Source organism: Stenella coeruleoalba, assembly GCF_951394435.1.
Source record: "Stenella coeruleoalba genome assembly, chromosome: 7".
In the NCBI taxonomy this organism is placed as follows: Eukaryota; Metazoa; Chordata; class Mammalia; order Artiodactyla; family Delphinidae; genus Stenella; species Stenella coeruleoalba.
The window spans coordinates 121,834,160-121,855,195 of NC_137153.1; the positions used below are offsets into that span (position 1 = coordinate 121,834,160).

At 65.8% G+C, this 21,036-nt stretch overlaps 1 protein-coding gene across 2 annotated transcripts; it reads left to right on the forward strand.

The window, feature by feature from the left end:
• Positions 1-10,932: 10,932 nt before the first annotated feature.
• Positions 10,933-20,895, forward strand: EGFL7 (EGF like domain multiple 7). Of its 2 annotated transcripts, XM_079926821.1 has the most exons (10): positions 10,933-11,092; positions 12,802-12,879; positions 16,771-16,892; positions 17,138-17,254; positions 18,222-18,337; positions 18,549-18,644; positions 18,778-18,942; positions 19,526-19,590; positions 20,164-20,326; positions 20,533-20,895. In XM_079926821.1, exons 3-10 carry the CDS (start codon positions 16,813-16,815, stop codon positions 20,553-20,555), a joined length of 825 nt encoding a protein of 274 aa, XP_079782947.1. In that variant the 5' UTR covers positions 10,933-11,092; positions 12,802-12,879; positions 16,771-16,812; the 3' UTR covers positions 20,556-20,895. The 2 variants fall into 2 exon arrangements, with proteins under 2 accessions (XP_079782947.1, XP_079782948.1); XM_079926822.1 differs by lacking the exon at positions 17,138-17,254.
• The last annotated feature ends 141 nt before the right edge of the window (positions 20,896-21,036 follow it).

Below are 21,036 nucleotides of genomic sequence, written 5' to 3' on the forward strand. Positions count from 1 at the left end.
TGCTCCACAACAAGGGAAGCCACCGCAATGAGAAGCCCGCGCACCGCGATGAAGAGTAGCCCTTGCTCGCCGCAACTAGAGAAAGCCCACGCGCAGCAACAAAAACCCAACGCAGCCAAAAATAAATAAAAATAAAATAGATTTTAAAAAGTAAATAAATAAAATGTATTTGCTATGAACTGTGGTCCACCCACACCGAGGGGTCCCGCTCAGCCACGGGCAGGAACATCACAGACCCACTCACAGCCAAGACCGCCTCTGAGGCCCGGAGCTGAGCACAGGGCACTGCTGTGTGGTTCCAGGATGGCAGGGGCCAGCCGAGGGCATAGTCACCACAGGGGGTGTGGGTGCGTCGGGGGATGGGTGGCCCCTCGGTCGATTGTGGTGGGGATTACAGGGAGATTACCTCTACCAAAATCGTGAAACCATCCACGTAGAATGCGTGCATCTCAGAGGGTGTTTAGGGCAGTCAGGCTGCCCACGAGCCCATATGGTGGACACTCATCTTTACAGCCCTGTCCAAACCCAGGGAACGCACCACACCAAGAGTGACACCAGGCTGCACGGTGGACTCTGTGCGTGGTCTGTGTGGCTTCGCCCCTGTAACAAGCGCACGGCTGGGAGGCACGTGGACGGCAGGGGCGGCTGCACGTTGGCGCGGGGGTCTGCGAGAACTCTCCCTACCTTCCTCTCAATATTGCCATGAACCCAAAGCTGTGCTAAAAATAGTGTAGCTTTTACCCTGGCGCCCTCGGCCTGTAAGTGGCGGGTGGGGTGTTGCAGGAACACAGGGGCCCCCAGGACCCCAGGCGACGTGACGCAGGCATGGTGGTTTCTCTTTTATGCTTTTCGGCATCAAATCCAACTGGCTCTTTCCAAACGAGCACTTGTTACTTCATGGGCTGAACGACACACACAAAGAAATTGATTTTCATTTTGGAATCGTAAAATACAATATAAATAAGCAAACTTGGGCCCAGAGGGCCCTTCCTGTCCTGCCCCAGACACAGGCCCCTGGTGTCCTTGCCCCTGGAGGACTCACGTCCTATCTGGCTCCGGGGTTGGTGGGGCGAGCGGGGGCACTCCTCCCCTCGCCCGTGTCCCTCTGTCCCTCCAAAGCACAGCCCACGAGCTCCAGGGAGCCAGCCCAGCGAGGGGAGGAGGCTCTTTCCCTTCTTAACGCTGTCCCTTCAGATGGTGGGGGGGCCGAACGGGGCGCCTCTCGAGTCAGACCCAGTGAAACAGTCGTGCTTGTCCAGGGTCGCATTCCTGAGCCCCATTAACGCAGCGGAGCCAGAGCTGGGACTCGGTGGCCGTGTAGGTGGTCGTCAGTCTCGGAAGCCTGGGGCGGCCGGGGGGGCCCGGGTGTGACAGCCACCTGTACCCGCCTCCTGAGCCCTCCACCAGCCGGGGCTCCGTGGGCAGCTGTCCACGGTCGGCCCCGAGACGACGGGCCCTCGGGGCTCCCAGTTCCACCCAGGGGTGCTCGGGCAGAGCAGCCTTCCCGCCTGTCCCAGGGCCGCTGCTGGCCTGCCTGGCCCGCAGCCTGAGCCTGGGGTTTCCGGCCATTGTGGGGATGGGTGGAGGGGGGGCTGGCTCAGGAAGCTGCGATCCCCAGGCGGGAGGGGGAGGGGACATCCTGGCTGAGAGTCCGGCTGGCGTCCTCTGGGCCAGGATGGCAGCCCGTGGCCGCAGCACCAATACCCTAGATGTGGGGGTGATTCCCACACCTGGGTGCCTGCCGGGCCTGGGGAGGGGCCTGACCCGCATCCCCTCCCTCCCCAGGAAAGGACGCAGGGCCCCCTTCACAGGTCACACTCTGGTACAAGTGGGGAATGCAGAGCCATTCCCCAGAGCAGGGGGTTGGTGGAGAGCTCACAGGGAGTCAGGAGACTCCAAGCCCCGCTCACCTGGGACGTCTGGAATCCTAGACACAGGGCGGGGAGGGCGGGGCAGGAAGGGGCTTCGAGAAAGCGCTGGGTGGCCTGGATTCTGATCCTGGCTCTGCCGCATGCCATGTGGCCTGGGGGGGCAGTCGGCCTCTCGGAGCCTCAGTTCCCTCCTGGCGCAGTGGCGGCCGAGGAGAAAACCCAGGATTTAGCCAAGGGGTCCTGAGTAATCATTGCCACAGAGGACACTGGGGCCCAGAGAAGATGGGGCCTGCCCAGGATCGCCCTGGACCCCAGGGGTCCTGAACACACAGCCCAGATCAGACCCCAGACTGCTGCTCTCCGCAAGCTGCTAGGGGCCCAGCCTTCCTTATCCTGGTCCCACATCCCTAGATTGGGGACCAGGGAGGCGAGGACGGGGTCGGGCTGGGCCTGTAGGTGCTTCCCAGGTATCAGGGTGAGTGCCGGGGACCCCCTGCAACTCCCAGGGGCTCCAGTGGCTGAGTCCAGCACATCCAGGGGAGGGACAGGCTCCTGAGGGGTCCAATGTGACCCCTGGCTCACAGTCTGCAAGGAGGGGATGGTTCACGGGCCACGTGACGTCCCGTGAGCCTCGAGGGGCCTTGGTTCAGCTCTGAGCCCGGCCCAGAAAAGGCCACAAACTCTGGGTCCCACGTGTGCATTTCCTATTCCATCCGGGGGTCCTGGCAGGATCAGAGAGCAGCCCCTCCAGCTCTCCTGGGGTGAGCAGGGAGAGTGTGGCCAGACACCACCAGCTTGGGCAGCTCCTCAGATGATAAAGCATGGAGTGACCTCTCGGCCCAGAAATCCCACTTCCAGATACGTTCCCAAGAAAAGGGAATACAGGCGTCCACACAAGAACTTGCACATGTGTGTTCAGAGCAGCCTGGATGCACATCAGCTGAGGAATGGACGACACACGTCCATCCGCACAGTGGAACGTTATTCGGCCGTAAAGAGGGACGAAGCACTGACTCACGTCACAATATGCGTGAATCTCAAAAACATGACGCTGGGCGGGGGCGGGGGATGAACTGGGAGATTGGGATTGACATGTACACACTAATACGTATAAACAGATAATTAATAAGAACCTGCTGTATAAAAATAAATAAATAAAATGTTAAAAAAAAACATGATGCTGAGTGAAAGAGGTCACACACACAGGCCCCCACATCGTAGGATTCCTGCTGTAGGAAACGTCCAGAACAGGCAAGTCCACAGAGACAGAAAGTAGATGGGTGGTTGCCTAGGGCTGGGAGGTGCGGGCCCCGAGGGCTATGGGGAAGAGGCAGCATAAGGACGCAGGTTTCTTTCAGGTGACGAAAATGTTCTAAAGTTGACCATGATGATGGCTACTCAAGTGACCGCACTGAAAGCCGTCGACTTGTACACTTTGAGCTGGTGGCTTGTGGGCTATGTCAATTACATCTCAACAGAGCTGTTATATTAAAAAGAGAAACCACTGGCTGGCCCTGGGTTCCCACCGAGCGCCGGCCGTCCCGGAGCTCTGGCTAAGGTCACACAGCCCTCGGGGCCAAGCCTGCTTGTTTGGAGCAGAGTCGCCTGCCGTGGGCAGGGGGGCTGAGCAGGTGGGGGCGGGGGAGCCTTTCTCCTCCTCTCCTGGGCCTGGTGGGGGGGTCTCTGTCCCTGCACACGTGGGCCTCTCTGGAGACCCGTAGCCCCAACGGGATGGCCACGGCGCTCCAGCCCCACACCCCGCAGCCCCTGGGCCAGGCTCTGCTCTTCTCTGGGCCTCAGTTTACCCAGGTGGTCCCTAAGACCCCAGGAGCCCTGCACCCAGGGACGGAGGAGGGCCTTGCACCCCCTCGCCCAGCCACGGGGCACTGGAGCTTTTCACCGGGAAAAGAACCCAGACTAAATTTACGCCCAGGCCCGTGCACAGCGGGGAGAGGTCAGGAGGCCCCCACCCCGGCCCCTTGACGCAGTTCCCTTTCCCCTCTGGAGGGGGTTTTCTATTGTTCTCAAAGCCTGGCTCCCAATCTCCCGCACACTCACTTCCTGTTTCCTGGCTGAGAGGAAACAGAGATTTCTGGCCGGGTAGCCACCCCCCCACCACCACCCCCGCCTGTCTCTTTACATTTTTAAAGATATGAAACTGTAATGACCACAGGCGGCTTGGGAGCTCAGCAGCACTGACCGTGAGGCCAGGGGGACCTCAGGGCCACCCATGGGGAGCTCTGCAGCGGGGGGCATGGGCCCCTTTGAGAACCTGGTGGAAGCTGTGAGCCCCTCTGCCCCTCCCCCAAAACGGGCTTGGGCGCAAGCTGTCCACCGTGACAGTGTTTAGAGACCCCCAGATCCCCCACAGGGCTCCCCGTCTGATCTGACGAGTGGGGAAACTGAGGCAGGGCAGCTTCCAGCCTCTAACCTCCCTGACCTGTCCGGAGGCCACGGCCGCCCCACGGAGAGGCAGACTCTCCTGGCCACACGGTCTCCCTGCGGAGGGGACCCCCCGCTGCTCCCAGCAGCCCCCCTGGCCCCCCAGACCGCTGGGATGATGGGCGGTCCGGACGCTGTGCCCGAGACCTGCCTGGGGGTGGGGGCCGCCGTGCCCACCGCCCTGCAGACTGCTGGAGGTTGGAGGTCAGACTGCCCGTGACGGTCTTCGTGACCCTGAGAGATCAGCCGTCCTCCATAGACAGGGTCAGATGGCAGAGTGAGCCCCTCAGGGTGGGCCTGAGAGCCTGCGGGAGCCACACACACGCAGCTCAGCAGCAGCGAAGCTTCAGCCGCCCCGCTTGCTCTTTTCTTCCCCGAAGGCCTCGGAGGGCCTGGCTCCCGGCTCTCCCTGAGTGGGCAGGGCGGGGAGGGGACAGGATGGCCCAAGATGGGGGCGCTGAACCGTGGCCCACCTCCAGTAGCCTGCTCCCCCCTCCACATACACACGTCGGTTCTCTGGAACTTCCCTTTCCCTCCTGGGAGATAAAGTGTTTTTTCCCCTCCACGTTAATGGCCGCCCCATCCGTCGGGCTTGGCAAATTGCAGCCTGACCGTGAGTGGGGCTTCCGTCCAGGGAGCCAGGCAGGGAGCGCAAGCCTCCCTCCCTCACCCCCCACGACAGGGGGAGCTCTGAGGGGCTGGGGGCAGCGTGGGCTCCAGGCAAAGCCGGGCACTGGGACAAGCCCGGGCCATGGGGCTGAGGACCCGAGGATTAGGGCCCGGCCACAGCCCTGGGAGGGAGGGTGTCAGGCTCTGTCGTGGGCTCTCCCTGCTCAGCGAGGTTCCTGCAGGGGTCAGCCCGGACCACCACTGCCCACCTGCCAGCTTCCAGGCGGGACCCGGTGCCCAGCTCCTGGCCATAGTCAGCACCTTGACCTTGACCTTGACCCCGACCTGGCCAACAGCTCTAGAGACAAACATTTCATGGAGGCTCCTGGGAGCCGGGGATGCACTGCACACCCACAGCAGAAATTACGCCAGGGGACCCCCCCCAAGCTTACTCCCCAGGGGTGGTCTCTCCTCTCTCCACTGCCCAGACCACTGGTGCCCTGGGACGTTCACTGTGCCTGCATTTTACAGACCGCTCAGCGAAGCAGAGGCTCGGAGCTCGGCCCCCTCAGAGCTGCCCTGCTCCCCAAGTGCCCCCTGCCCAGCTCTCACCCCCACCCCGGTATCTCCCCCATAAAATGAATCTTTCCCCAGGGAGGAAATCTGTGGTTCAAAAAATAAGATTTTCTCCATCTCCCTGTATTAGAGAAATAACAGCACAGCAGTACCCTGCAAAGTCATCAGAGGGGGGGCTTCCCTGAGCAACACAGCAGTACCCCTGCAAAGTCATCAGAGTGCGGGCTTCCCTGAACAACACAGCAGTACCCCTGCAAAGTCATCAGAGGGGGTGCTTCCCTGGTGGCGCAGTGGCTGAGAGTCCGCCTGCCGATGCAGGGGACACGGGTTCGTGCCCTGGTCCGGGAAGATCCCACGTGCCGCGGAGCGGCTGGGCCCGTGAGCCATGGCCACTGGGCCTGCACATCCGGAGCCTGTGCTCTGCAACGGGAGAGGCCACAACAGTGAGAGGCCCGCGTACCACACACACACACACACACACACAAAACTCATCAGGGTGGCTAAAATGAAAGAGCGGAGAGCAGTAAGTGCTGACGAGGCTGCCGGGCGTCCAGTGCACTCCCGCACTGTGGGTGGGGGAGACCCGGAGAAATGTTGGGCAGTGGTTGGTTTCATGACTCTCCCAGGAAGTGTGGTGACCAGGATGGGTCAGTGGCAGAGCCCATGGAGACCCTCGGGGAACCGAGGCCGGGGGGCGGTGAAGGACGTGTTCTGGGCCTCCGCCTGAGCAGCAGAAAGGTTGTGACGGCTGCATGGGTGGTCCCCAGGGAGGGAGGATGGGGAACAGCAAGGAGAAGAGGCCAAGGGTCCCCCGAGGGCCTCCTGCTGCCCAGGCACCCCTGGGCTCCACGACCAGAGCTTCCATTTCCCGCCAGCCGACCTTAGATGACCATCTTCCCTCGTGAGCCTCAGCTGCATCAGCTCAAGGGTAAGACGTGCGTACGCCACACACCGCACGGCCATGGGCACTTCTAACAGATGTGCAAGGCGGGAGTCAGGGGGGTTGGGGGGGAGATGAAGACCCCCAGCTGCTGGACAGACCCCATTCTCTCTGTGGGACCTCTGGCTCCCTTTGGGACCTGGCTCAGCACTGGAGACAGCTCACTGGCCCCAGGGGAAGGCGAGCTGCCTTCCAGCCCCACTGGGGATGGGTCACTGGACCGAGCGCACGCGTCCCTTGATGAAGGGTCAGCCGCATCTGGCGTGAATCTGGCTGACAGAGCCATCCTGTCCCCGAGGCCAGCGGGCCACTCCGGGGGATAAACAGGAAGCCCCATCTCTCCCCTGCTCTGTCCGCTGCGCCTTCCCTCCTGCAGCCCGGCTCACACGCCGCGCCCGGCACCCCTCAGGCCGCCTCAGATGCCCACGCTGGCCTCTGCTGGGGGCTTGGTCCATCCACTCCTGGGCCTGTGGAGGCCAAAAGCCTGGCGGTGAGGGCTCCCAGGAAGGTCCCAGGAGGACCAGGAGACCCTGGCCGCCCCCACCATGCCCCCGGCCTGACCAGCACACTCTGGGAAGGTAAGGCAGCACGACTCACCTTCAGTCAACCGCAGCACGCCTGCAGGCAGGCTGGGAGGCAGCGCCATCTCACCTACTGACGGTGGGGCAGATGGGGAAACTGAGGCCCGCTGTGGCCAGAGGCTCCAGCCGTGCGAGCCAAAGCTGGGACCAGAACACCAGCTTCCCGACCCCACTGGGGCCCTGCCTTGGACGCCACACCCAAGGCCAGCGAGGCTCCGGGTTCGGGTCTCTGAGCCACCCAGGTGTGGACGGCCTGGAGGTCGCTGACCAATCCCACCAGGGGCCACCTCCACGCTGGGCCTGTGGGGTAGGGGTAGCCGGCCAGAGGGGGTCTGCCCTGCCCTCAGGGGAGGCGCCAACTCCTTCCCAAACTGACTCCTGCTGTGGCGGCGTGCTGGACGACCTCGAACAGACGCCAGGGTCGGGCGGGCTGGGGGCGGCAGGGGGGCCTCCTTGAGGATGGGGGTAGTCCTGGCCCACCCCAGGTAGACTCCCCCTCCAGCCTGGACCACAGAGTGAGCTCCACCCACCCCAGCACCTGGGAAGGGGGCCCATGGGGCAGGAAGCACCCGTGACCCCTCTGCCGGCCCCCAAGACCCTCCTGGAGTCTGAGGGGGTGCCAGCCAGCACCAGCCCACCCTCCTGTGCAGACCCTCCCGGCCCCGGACCTGCGGTGGGTTAGAGCAGGACCCTAGCGCGTCTCCCGCGTCGGGCTCTGAGGCTCCGGGACCTGAGAGCGGAGGGCACCGTGGGGTTTTAGGCGACAGGCCGGGCCAGGCTGGCGTGTGGAGGCAAAGCCTCCTTTCCTTGCCCTGGTTCTGGTCTCGGCCCAGGAGGGGCTGTGGGAGGGCAGAGCTTGTCGGGAGGGGGTCACAGAGCAGTGGGGGTCCCAGAACTAGTGGGCAGCAGCGGCGGAGCCAGGGCAGGGAAGGCTGGGATGTGGAGGACCCGGGATCTGCCTTCCCCATACCTGTAATTCCACCATTCAACCCACCATTCTGTCTCTGTGCTCTGGGCATCCTTCCAGAAAGTTCCCTAACAGGCTCATGCTTTAGAGGGAGGGGTGGCCCATTAACCGTTACACAAAGTTGGCTAATTAGCTACTCCCAACCTCAGCCCGTCCCCTGGCAGGGATAGGTCTGCCCCTGGAGTGGGGGCACAGGAGGAACTGGGGGCTCACTGAGAAAAGAGAGGAAGGGGCCAGCTTCTGTCCTGATCTGTCCCTGCTCACCTGAGGTGAGTCCCTTTCCTCCCTGGGCCTCAGTCTCCGCATCCATACACAGAAGGGGCGGGGCCCAGCCAACCCTGATGTCTGCTGTGTCTTCCACCCGGGGGCACAGAGCAGATCCCTGGGCCTGGGGTTAGGGTTAGGGGTAGGGGTAGGGGTAGGGGTAGGGGTAGGGGTAGGGGTTAGGGTTAGGGGTTAGGGTTAGGGGTTAGGGTTAGGGTTAGGGGTTAGGGTTAGGGTTAGGGTTAGGGTTAGGGGTTAGGGTTAGGGTTAGGGTTAGGGGTTAGGGTTAGGGTTAGGGGTTAGGGTTAGGGTTAGGGTTAGGGGTTAGGGTTAGGGTTAGGGGTTAGGGTTAGGGTTAGGGTTAGGGGTTGGGGTTAGGGTTAGGGTTAGGGGTTAGGGTTAGGGTTAGGGTTAGGGTTAGGGTTAGGGGTTGGGGTTAGGGTTAGGGTTAGGGTTAGGGGTTAGGGGTTAGGGGTTAGGGTTAGGGATAGGGTTAGGGTTAGGGTTAGGATTAGGGTTAGGGGTTAGGGTTAGGGTTAGGGTTAGGGGTTAGGGTTAGGGGTTAGGGTTAGGGTTAGGGTTAGGGGTTAGGGTTAGGGTTAGGGGTTAGGGTTAGGGTTAGGGTTAGGGGTTAGGGTTAGGGTTAGGGGTTAGGGTTAGGGTTAGGGTTAGGGGTTAGGGTTAGGGTTAGGGGTTAGGGTTAGGGTTAGGGTTAGGGGTTGGGGTTAGGGTTAGGGTTAGGGGTTAGGGTTAGGGTTAGGGTTAGGGTTAGGGTTAGGGGTTGGGGTTAGGGTTAGGGTTAGGGTTAGGGGTTAGGGGTTAGGGGTTAGGGTTAGGGATAGGGTTAGGGTTAGGGTTAGGATTAGGGTTAGGGGTTAGGGTTAGGGTTAGGGTTAGGGGTTAGGGTTAGGGTTAGGGTTAGGGTTAGAGGGTTAGGGTTAGGGTTAGGGTTTAGGGTTAGGTTTAGGGTTAGGGTTAGGGTTAGGGTTAGGGGTTAGGGTTAGGGTTAGGGTTAGGGATAGGGTTAGGGTTAGGGTTAGGGTTAGGGTCTTTGTGATGTGGGCAGAGGGTCACCTCCTTGGTGGGAGCAAAGCCTAACCTGGCCCCTACACTCTCGAAAGTACACTCAGCAGGACACACTCAGTGTATGGTTTGGGAACCCTAACCCTTCTGGACAGATGTACCCTCAGGTGGGAGAGCCATGGGGCCGAGAGTGGGCCACGTGGGTTGGAGCGGAAGAGATGGGGGATGAGCGCCCCCAGACCTCCTTGCGCTCAATCCGGCAACACTTGACAGCCCGGAGCCTTGTCAGCCGTCACCGCCACCTCACTCGCTGGCAGCTCTCTTGGCCCCATGGGATAGATGGGGAAACTGAGGCCCGGAGAAGTGAAGGCCCTGGCTGACCCCAGCCTCATGCCTGCAAGAGACCCTCCTATGGGGGCGGGGAAGGGAGCAGTCCCTGCTGACCACTGAGACCAACCAGAAGGGCGGGCAGACTTCCCTCCTGCTCTCGGAGGCATTCGGGGGCGTGGGGGGTTGGGTGTGGAATTTCCCAAGCTGCTCCGGCCTCCCTCTTGGCCGGGAAATCCATTTGGGTGGGGCCGGAGGGAGGTAGGGCTGAGCAGAGATGCTCAAGGCCAGAGAGTCGGAGAGGGTCCCACCTGTGGGTGGGCGAGTGCTGACCCCGGAGCAGGGCTCAGACCCGAGGACAATGGGGTTTGGGGGGCGCTGCTCACTCAGAGCCCTCAGCCAGGTGTGGCCTCAGTAGCTGCCCTTTGGGCACCCAGCCAACTAGCATCGCAGCAACAGGTGCTCAGCCTGCGGGTCCCCAGCACCGCCTAAATGAGGAAATTGCGGGTCTGAGCTGGGGGGCTGGACCACCTGGAGGGTCTGAAGGAGCACCCCCTTTGGCCACCTAGAGGCCCCCCTCAGCCTCTGGAAGCCAAGGGAGGAGAGGGGGCCTGGGAACGCGCTTTGCCCTCCTCTGAAGAGGGGCCTGGAAGTAGGACTGGGGGCTTTCGCCCATGCTTGCACATGCCCAGGAGTAGGGGGCATTCCTAGAGAAGGCCTGAGCCTCTGAGCTGACGTCTGCCCCTCTCCGTCACCCCCCACCATGGCCACTCTAGGCCCCAGGGACTCACAGAGCGGGCTGTTCTCAGCCCACCCAGCCTCCTGCCCCATCCCCAGCTCTCTTCTGGCCGCTCCCACCCCCGGGCCCTGGCACACACACCCGGGGGTGCAGGTGCACGCCCTGGGGGTCACAGGAAGAACGGCCCCCTCCATGGAGCCGCACTAATGTGGTCCCACCAGCTTGGTGGACCCACGGCCCTGGGGAGGCCCTGTGTGCCAGCCACGTCCTCTGTCACACACTGGGCCCAGCTGGGCCCCAGCGTCACCAGCCAGGCTGCAGCTGGGCCCGAGCACCGTCTCTGGCTGCTTCAGGATTAGAGCCTGGTCCCCGGGGAGAGCTCCCCCACCCCTGCCCCCGCCGCTGGGCCCAGGCCCTCCCTCGGCGGCCCCCCACCGCCCCTCGGCCTCCTGTTTGTTCACTGACAGATCCCCGTTATCAGCGGACAGCACACACAGGAAGTCCGGCTGGGAAGGGCCCATCCCAACCCCGATTTACACGGGGACGGAGCATAAAAAGCCGCCCTTCCTCGCTCCGGGAGGAGCCTCCCTGCCCCGAGTCCACCGTCCCCATGGCCAAGACGGAGGCCTCCGACAGGACAGGCAGGCGGCCTCGGGAGTTGCCTCAAGGCGGCCGTCGAGGGGTAGGGCCCAGCCCTGGCCTGAGGGGGCAGCAGTGGTGGCCATGGCCGAGCCAGCCCCAGGGCGGCACCAGGTAGGGCAGGGGCGGCCTTGGAGGGCAGGGAGGGGGGAGAGCAGGGCGAGCGCCCCTCTGCGGGCTCTGTGGACCGCGGGCACCTGCGGGCTGAGCTCCGAGGGTCTGCAGAGCTCCGCTGGCCGGGGCCACCGCATCATGCCCCCATCAGTGCCATCCTCACCTTGGCCAAGGGCACCCGCTGGGGGTGGCACAGTCTGGATGCCAGTCTGGCCTGCCCGACACTGACGCTTACGCTGGGCAGCCCAGCAGCTGCTGTGACCCCTGGCCGGAGAAGCCAGCGCGGCGGCCTCGCTGCGCCTCGCACGCCCTCCCGCGCCCGCTCTGATTTCCCAGGGAAGCCCCCGGGGTTGGCAGTAAGGCCCCTCTTCTCTGTGACCTGCGTGTCCCGAGGGCATCGTCCCCCAAGGGTGGGAGAGCACCCCGAGGGTGTCGGGGAGGGGCGCCGGGGAGGGGTTGGAACCCCAAAGCCAAATCTAGAGCCAGGAGGAGCCATGCCGGGGGGGGCACCGGGCACAGCCCCAGGAGGAGCCATGCCGGGGGGGGGCACCGAGCACAGCCCCAGGAGGAGCCATGCCAGTGGGGGGCACCGAGCACAGCCCCAGGAGGAGCCATGCCAGTGGGGGGCACCGAGCACAGCCCCAGGAGGAGCCATGCCGGGGGGGGGCACTGAGCACAGCCCCAGGAGGAGCCATGCCAGTGGGGGGCACTGAGCACAGCCCCAGGAGGAGCCATGCCGGGGGGGGCACCGAGCACAGCCCCAGGAGGAGCCATGCCAGTGGGGGGCACCGAGCACAGCCCCAGGAGGAGCCCCTCTTCGGCTGCGCTGGCCGGGGGCGGGCGGGGGACAGCCGTCCCGGGCAGAGGGACAGCTTGCAGCCTAGGGGAGCCCCCCTCCCAGAGCAGCCCAGGTCCCCGAGCGGCAGGGCCCTTCCTGGCCTCTGACAGTCTTGTTGTCACGTCCACCCCAGCAGTCTGTGTGACAAACACCCACTTTCCAGATGAGAAAGCAGGTGCTGACGGTCCGCCCAGCTTAGCAGCGGAGCGAGGACCAGCCACGCAGCTCGCCAGGCCCCTTTCTGCCCAGGCCTGAGGTCAAAGGGTCAAGTGACCAGCTTCAGGGACTGGATGGGGGCAGGGAACAGGGCAGGGCAACTCTCCCTCCAGTCCCCCTGGGCCTGGCCCTTAACTCTCTACTGCCTGGGGCTGCCTGCTTGGGTTGGGGGTGGGGGGAGAGACACCGCCACGCCAGGGACCACCCCCCACTTCACAGTTATCCCAGCCCCCGCCACCCAGCCACCCTCAGGTCATCTTCCAGGGGCTTCCAGGGGCCCCTGGTCCAGGAAGGGGCTCCTGTCCAGCCTCCTGTGTCCCCTCCCTTCCTTTACCTCCTGTGCACCAAAGTAGGCCTGATCCGGACGCCCCCCGAGCTGAAGGCCCCCCTCCCCGTGAACCTGCGGGATGCCCTCCCAGCACCCCGGGCTTTGCAGAGCTTTCCATCCCGGGACTCAGGACCCCCGGGCAACAGGGTGTGGGCAGGCCTGAAAGGCCCGTTCCTCTCTGGCCATCAGAGGGGTGGGGATCTGTAGGCCAAGTGCAGGCCAAGCTCCCACAGCCACATGGAGGCCGGCCCCGTCCCCCTCCCCAGCCCCTGGATGTCACGGTGACCAAGGCTGTGCGCTAACCCACACCGTGTCTCTGACCCGCAGACCCCGGCACAGGAGGGGAAAGGGCAGCCCCCACCGCTGCCACCAGTGTCTGGGGCATGAGGGAGACGGCTTCTCCAGGTGAGTGCCACAGGCGATGCGCTGGGCAGCAGCAGGGGGCCTGGCTGGGCCCGGGCACGGTTTACACGTGTGCACACAGACACACACACACACACACACACACACACACACACACACACACACACGCACTTAGGCGAACAGGGCCTGGGCTCCAGTTCCAGGGCAGAAAGTGCGGAGAGGCGCGGGCCCAGGGTGTCACGCGCACTAACGGCTGTAACACGCTGGTGCAGACGTGAGGGCTCCCCAGGGGAGGAGGGGCTGGGGCACCTGGCTCCAGCTGTGCCGGCTGCTGTCTCTTGGGCACTGCTGGCCACTCCACCACACGGGGCTTCTTTAGCCCATGCTGCGAATGTGGAGAGGGAGCCTGGAGAGGAGAGGAGAGGTGACTGGCCCAGGAGCCCCCAGTGGTGCCCATGCACTTGAGGGACTCCTTGGAGGCCTGAAGAGCACTCAGGGGTGGTCCCAACTGTCCTGAACAAAGGGGGCACCAGGTGGGAGCCCGGCAGACCCCCTAACCTGGCACACTGGCTGGGAGGGAGGCTCGGTGTTGCACCTAGGACCCGGCGGCGCTCTGCCGAGCCCCGCCCCCACCTGTAAGATCTCTGGAAGTCCCGGCTATGAGCCGGGGGATCACTGACGTCCACCCCACGTGTGGCTGCAGGGCAGCGGTCAGCTTTAGCCAGCCCCCGGTGCCTAGGGAGCTGGCCACCCGGGGGCTATGGCCATCCCCGGGAGTCGGCGCTCAGCCTAGGGGAGTCGAGAGCTAGCTACCCGCGGCCAGCGCGGGCTCCCCATGCGGCCTCCGGGCACCTGGCTGCCGGCTCAGCCCTGCGTCCTCGGGAGCCGGCTGGGAGGGGCAGTAGCGCTCGGCGGCGGGTAGTGCGTCAGGAGACCCGGTTCCAGCTGACTCACTGCACGGCCCCCGGGGCGCCGTCCGCCGCGGGGCCTCAGTTTCCCAATCTGCGCAATGGGGGCGGGCGGGCGTTCGGAGCCCACCCAGGGTGGGGGCGGGCCGGGGGCGGGCCGGGAGGGGCGGGGCCGGGGTTGGCGGGCGGGCGGGGCCGGGGCCCCTCTGCGCGGTGGCGACAGCGGCGCGTGCGCGCCCCGGATCGGGCGGTGAGTGTGGAGGGAGCGGGGCGCCCGGCTGGGGACGCGGGGACGGCCGCGGGCGGGGGTCTGTTCAACGTTCGGGCTGGGGGCGGGGGCCTCGCCGCGCGCGGAGCTGGGGGGCGACGCAGGGCGACCGCGGGGAGCCCAAAGGTGAGCGGGCCGGGAGCGCCGGGCTCTGCCGCGCGGGCACCCGAACCCCAGCCTGGCCCCGGATCTCGCGGCTGGGTCCGGAGAATGGGCCCAGCGGCCTTGGGAAAGGGCGCCCCCTGCTGGTGACAGGTGACCCGGGCCGGGCCGCGCGGGTGGGCCCGGGCGGGGGAGGGGTGGGGCGCCGCAGCCCCTCATCCCCCTATCCGGGCCCTGCGGCTCCCCCAGGGCCTGACTCAGAGCCTCGCGGGCCCCGGACCCCGCAGCCCAGGCCAGCTGTACCCTGCGGTGGCGGAGCGGGGGGACGTGTCACTCCACCCTCGCTCCCACTCTCCACGGAGCCGGCCGTGCAGGGGGAAGGGGAGACGTGGGGTGGGCGGTGGAGAGGGCGCACCCCCAGGGAATCAGTCTTGTAATCTCACTCCGCCTCTCCGCATCCACCCCCGCCCATCCAAACGTCCAAAGCACCCCTCACGGTGGAAGGGGGAACCAGGGCTATCGCCCTGCGGTGGAGTCAGGCCCCTCCCTCTAACGACTGTCTCCCCGGGTGGGGTCAGCGAGGCGGCAGCCCGGGGCAGGTGGGAGGGAAGGTGGTGGCAGGGCTCGTGCAGACAGAGGGGATGGGACTTTATTGCTTATCGTTCTGGAGGTACCACAGAGCGCCCTGCCCGGGCTCCCCGCCCCAGCAGGGCTGTAACACCAAAGGGAAATGGGATTCTGCCAGCCCAGCACAGGCTGGTCAGCGCCATCGGCTTCCTCTGGCCTAGGGGAAAAGCGTGACTTTCAAAAATCAACTCTCTTCTTTTAAAAAGCACGATTTCCTTTCTAACCAGCTTCCGATAGGTTGGGGAGGTGCTTGGGGTGGGTGTTTGTGGAGGACAGTCACATTTGCATGAGATGCACCGCCCTCCAGGTGGCCGGTGTGGGAGAGCTCAGGGTGTGCGGAACCCGGAGGCCCCTGCCCAGCCCTGCCAGCCCCCCGGCCCACCGCTGCCTTCCCAGGGCCCACTCCGCAGGACCACCTGTCCCCACCATTTCAATTCTTGCCTGGACCGCCACCAGGCCCGCTGTCTAACAGTGCGCTCCCCCCAGAGTTCATCTTCCGAGCCAACTCTGACTGGCAGGACATGTCCCTGCCCAGAAACAGCTAAGAAGCACCCCCCCCGCCGCCCCCAAACTAAGTCCAACACCTCAGCTGCCCGCTGCAGCCTCTGCCTGCTCGGCCACCCAGCCCTCCCCTCTCAGGCCCGTGACAGAGAACAGGAGGTGCAGGAAAGCCTTCGTGCAGCTGCCTTCCTGCCCAGCCCAGGGCCGCGTGGTGCCGTGGGAAGAGCATGGCCCGAACACCCAGCTGAACCCGCGCGTGGACCAGGCGTGGCGTCGCCTCCCTCTGGGTCGGCCTGGGCGGGCATCTGGGGCTGAGTGATGCTCATGGTGGTTTAGGGACTGACCGTAAACCAGAGGAGCCAGAGGAGGGGCCTCCGAGACCCTAGTGGTGTCTTTGAGGAAAGTGAGTCCCAGAGTCCCAGAGAGGGAGGTGACTGTACCCAGCCTCTGCTCCCCGCCGCCACCACACACACCAGTTCATCTCCTTCCTGTGCCCTTTCCTTCGCGCGGGCGGCGGCGGGGGGGCCTGCAGGGCCAGGCTCAGCCCACCTGGGGGAAACCTCAGATGGGGCGCCCGGAGCATGGGAGCAGAGAGCTCCCAGCTCCCCAGACCCTTGGCTGTGCACACAGATAGCAGCCCCGCCCCCGTCCCCTGGGCTTGCCACAGACCATCAGTTCCCGGCTGGGGGCTCCCGGGAATCCCTCTCTGGGCCTCCCCGGCTCCCATCCACAGCCAGGGCAGGAACGGTGATCGGCTCCACTGGCGTGTGGGGGGGCTGCTCCAGTCCCCCCACCATCTGGGTGCCTAGTAGGGCCACTGTCTTGGGAGCCCTGGAGGCTGTCTGCACTAGCGGTTTAGTCCCCGGCAGCGGAGTGACCCCCCTCTTAAGTGCAGGCCCCGGCCCCACCCTGAGGAGGACCATAGTGGCCCCTGCCTGCTGGGCACCTGCACCCCAGTGGACCCCCAAGCCACCACGGCTGGCTCCCCGTCTGGCACGTGAGGTCACTGAAGGCCACAAGGGCACAGCCAGCTGGGGGGGGTTCCGCCCCGCCACTAACACCCCAATTGCAGACTGAGGCGGGGAGTACAAGCCCTGCCCTGTGGGAAGGGCACCAACCCAGCCAGGGGACGGAGACGTAGTCCAGATGCCCGCCCTGGGCCCCCACCTTCCCCAGTGAACTTGACCAAGCCCAGCGCTGCCCAGGTGTCCCTCTCCCCAGGCGAGGGCTTCAGCTTCTGTTCCCAGACCCCGGATGTCGTGGCCCTTCTGTGGCCCCTGGGCGGGCTGTATGTAGCTGGTGAGGGGCCGGCCTCCCTGTCCAGGTGGGATGGGGGCGGGGAGAGCTGACACCGCCCGTGGAGGCTCTGCCGCCGCGGTGAGAGGTCCCAACAAAGTGGGTGAGCTGGGCGGGTGTCACGGAGCCAAGAGGACAGTCTCCACGAGGGGCACGGGCTCGAGGCGGGGTCTGCACGGGCTCGAGGCGGGGTCTGCAGAGGGACTTCCAGGGTTGTGCTTTGCGCTTCAGGCCATCCTGAGGAGAAGGCCGTTCCATCCGGAAACACAGGCCATGTGGGGCTCCCAGGAGCTGCTCCTGCTCTGGTTCCTGGTGCTGGCGGCGGGTGGCACCGAGCACGTCTACCGGCCTGGGTGAGCCAGGGCGCGGCCTCTGGGCGCTCGGGAGGTGGGGGTGTGCGGCGGGGAGCCCTCGGCCCCTCCCCAGGGCAGCCCCCGGTGTTTGCGGAGCCGAGGCTTCCCTGTGGCTCCTGCCGACGGTCTTTCCCATGGTGACACTGGGAAACCCCTTCCCCGCTTTCTGGCTCCCTTGGGTTCTGGGGCTGGGTCACAGCCCTGGGAGCCCCCCCACTGACTTTCTGGCCCCCATCACCCCATAGCCGCAGGGTGTGTGTCATCGGGGCTCCCAGGGGCCCCGTGTCCGAGTCCTTTGTGCAGCGTGTGTACCAGCCCTTCCTCACCACCTGCGATGGGCACCGAGCCTGCAGCACCTACCGGTGAGCGCCGCCTGCCGCCGCAGCGCCCCATCTGCCACGCACAAGCCCTGGGGCTGGGAGGGCAGTGCGCCCCAGAAGGGAAACTGAGGCCCAGAGCAGGGAAGGGGCTCGCCGAGGCCACGTCTGAGTGGGTGGCGGAGACTGACACCTGTTGTAACCTGGGCAGTCCCGACTCAGGAAGCTACCGCTGTGACCTCAAGTATCAGCTGCTACGAGGGCATCTGGCGCATCCTCTCCCCACCCTCATTTTAGGGGGCTCACCCACCCTGTCTGCTCCCCTCCACTTTGGGGGCGCTCCCACCCCCACCCAGCATCGCTGGCTGCAGTCTCCTACCCGCGTGGCTCCCTGAAAGCTTCCTCGTCCTGGCCCTGCCCTTGGGGCTCCAGTGGGCACCCTCTCCCCGTGGCAGCCCCCGGCAGTTACAGATGGAGGTCCTGCCGCCCCCAACACCTAGGACGCCCCAGCCTGTGCCAGTTGAGGGGCGTGCCTCTCTGGTTCTCCGCTGTGGGAATGTGGCTTTAAAGGATTTTGTTTTCTGAGGTGCTTGAAGACCTCCCCGGTCGGGGATGGGAGACGGTGTGGCAAGCCCCTCCCCTCAGGGCCTAGATCCCCGCCCCTAGAACAGGAGGCTCTCCCCCGCGGTGCCACCTCTGCTCCACGCCAGGCTCGGCCGGGCTTCCTCCCAGGCCTCGGGGTCCTGCTCAGCACAGCAGGTTGGGCCGGGGAGGTGGCCTGTGCTGTGAGAGGTACCATCCCTGGGGGAAAGGACCTCTGGGGGCACACCTGGGTGACCTTGTCCATGCTGGGGGAGACGGCTCCTGTGGTTCTGGAGGGCACGGGGACGGAGCCAGCCTGGAAGGCCAGCGGCTGGGGAAGCCCCGGCCGGGGCCCAGGAGACCCAGTGGCACCACTGAGGCCCCCCCGTGAGGGCCGGGCCCCTCTGAGCTGCCCCCACCCATCCCGCAGGACCCTCTACAGGACTGCCTACCGCCGCAGCCCTGGGCCGGCCCCCGCCCGGCCTCGCTATGCCTGCTGCCCCGGCTGGAAGAGGACCAGCGGGCTGCCCGGGTCCTGTGCAGCAGGTACGGGCCCCTGGCGCCTGGGGTCAGTTAAAGTCGAACCCAGCGAGGGAGCGGTCCCTCCCGCTCCCCAGACCCGGGGCCAGGCACCAGCTGCTTGTCTCTCAAAACCTGAATGAGCATCTCCGGCACGGCACCCCTTCCTTGGCTGCCACCCCTGCGGGGCCCTGGGGACCCTCCTGAGTTGGTGACAGGCCTCCCCACCCACCCACAGCAATATGCCAGCCACCATGCCAGAATGGGGGGAGCTGTGTCCAGCCCGGCCGCTGTCACTGCCCTGCAGGATGGCAGGGCGACACCTGCCAGACAGGTGAGGCTGGTTCCACCCTCCCAGAGGGGAGGGGGCCTCCGGGCACCCCCTGTGTGTCCTGGGTAGCCCACCGATGGGTGGGTCTCGAGGGGGCTCAGGGTGGGCGCCCCTGCCTGACAGCCCTTTCCCACAGACGTGGATGAGTGCAGGGCTGGAAGGGGCGGCTGTCCCCAGCGCTGTGTCAATACCGCGGGCAGTTACTGGTGTCAGTGCCGAGAGGGGCACAGCCCATCTGTGGACGGGGCACTCTGCCTGCCCGGGAGAGGGGCCCCCAGGGTGGCCCCGAACCCCGCGACAGGTAAACTCCCCGCTTGCCCCCCTTGCTGATGCGCCTGGGGGGTGGGCAGGGAGGGCCCGAGCTGGTGGGGGTGACGGGCGCACTGGAGGGTGGATGGGTGGTGGCTTCCCACGGGGACCGCGGGGAGGGCCTCACCTCAGCCCGGAGTGGAAGAAGGCGCCCACGTGTCCCTGCCTGGGCAGCCTGGAGACACAGCACCTCCCTCCGCTGGTGACGGGACATTATTACTTTTGGTACGCGCTGTGACACTTCAAACTCGTACCGTGAGTAATAATGCGCCGTTGGCAGCCCGGCGCCGAGAGCGAGAGTGCGGCACGGACCTCAGCCCGGAGCCCCTCAGCATGACGGGGACCCCAGCACCGAGGGGCGGGCGGGTGAGGCTGCGTCTGCCCAGAGCCACCTTCCGGACCAGGAGGGTGGCCTTGGTGGACGGCCAGGACCCAAGGTTGGGGGAGGACTCTCCACAACAGCTGGGGCAGGAACCCGGTGCCCGGGGCTGCGCCCCACGCCTGGAGCAGAGGCTGGAGGCCCCGCGTCGGGATGCGAGCCCGGCCCCCCTGACTCGGCACCCGGCTCTCCCCAGGAGTGGGCAGTGAGGTGAAGGAGGAAATGCAGAGGCTTCAGTCAAGGGTGGACGTGCTGGAGCAGGTGAGGGCTGGGCGGGGTACCCGGGGGCCTCGGCATGGGGGCAGGGCTCAGTGGGGGAGCCCTGGGCGGGAGGTTTTCCCGCTGCTGGCAGCCTAGGGTGCCCTTGGCCTGGGCGCCATGCTGGGCAGGGGCAGCGGACGGTGTCTGGGATGCCAGGACAGGAGGGGGCGGGGCCCCACCGAGAGCGAGGACTCGGCCCAGCCCACCCCCGCCTTTGTCCCTGCAGGGACAGAGTGCCCCTGCGGCCTTTCCGCAGGGTCCTTGGCCCGAGACCCCTCAGCAACCCCTGCCCACCCCTCCTAGCTCCTCCAACCAGGGGTCCCAGGCCTCAGGGACCATTGGCCGGGCTGGCCTGTGTGACATCCGTCTGTGCCGCCCCCTGCCCCGGTCTCCTGGCGCAGAAGCTCACTCTGGTGGACGTCCAGGGCCCTGCAGCTAGAACTGAGTCTGGGGGTTGGCGGTGCCCTTGCTGGCCACCCTATTGTCCTTCAATCCTTGTGGAACAGGGAGGGTGAGGGGCTGGCCCAGGGTCACACAGGCCCTTCTCCACCGGGCCCTCCGCCTGCCCCATAGAAGCTGCAGCTCGTGCTGACCCCGCTTCACAGCCTGGCCTCGCGGGCCCTGGAGCACGGGCTCCCGGACCCGGGTAGCCTCCTGGCCCACTCCCTCCGGCAGCTGGACCGCATTGACTCTCTGAGCGAGCAGATCTCCTTCCTGGAGGAGCAGCTGGGCTCCTGTGAGTGCCGTGGTCCCTGTGACCTCCCCACCCACAGAGTCCCCCTCTGGTAGCCTAGGACCCCCGAGGCTGGAGCCATCTCCTGCCCAGAGAGGCCAGAGGGCGCAGGGAGGGGCAGCCACAGGCCGAGCGGGCAGATCTGGCTGGGCCGGAGGCTGGTGGGGAACGGACACTGCTGACCCCAGCCCCACCCCTTCCACCCATAGGTTCTTGCAAGAAGGAGGTGTGACAGTCCGACCCAGGCCCCCGCTCTGGCCACCAAGAGTCCGAGGACACCGGCCCCACCCTGCCCTGCCCTGGGCCCTGCCCTGCCACCTCTCCCACCAGGAAGGCCCCCCCCCCTGCCCCGCGTGGGGAGGGGGCAGTGCGGGCCCTCCTGTGCGAATCCAGCCCCAGCCCAGCCAGCACTCTGGCCTTGTGAGCAGAGCCCGGCCAGACCCCTGCGCCCCCGCAGCCGGCTCTGGGGGCCTGGTGGGCCCACGGCTGAGGAAGGTACGAGGGCTTCCTGCCCAGGGCCTGGCCCCTGTGCTGCTCACCAGGCAGCCCTGATCATCGTCAGAATAAAATAAGACTTGAGCCGCTGTGTCCGTGGCTGGATTGCAGGAACATTCTGAACCTGACCGGCCTCCCCCGGCCGACCACCACGTGCTGGGAGGGAGGAGGCTGCCAGCGCGCCCCCTGGGCCCTCCTAGGCAGGGTCGTGGTGCCCC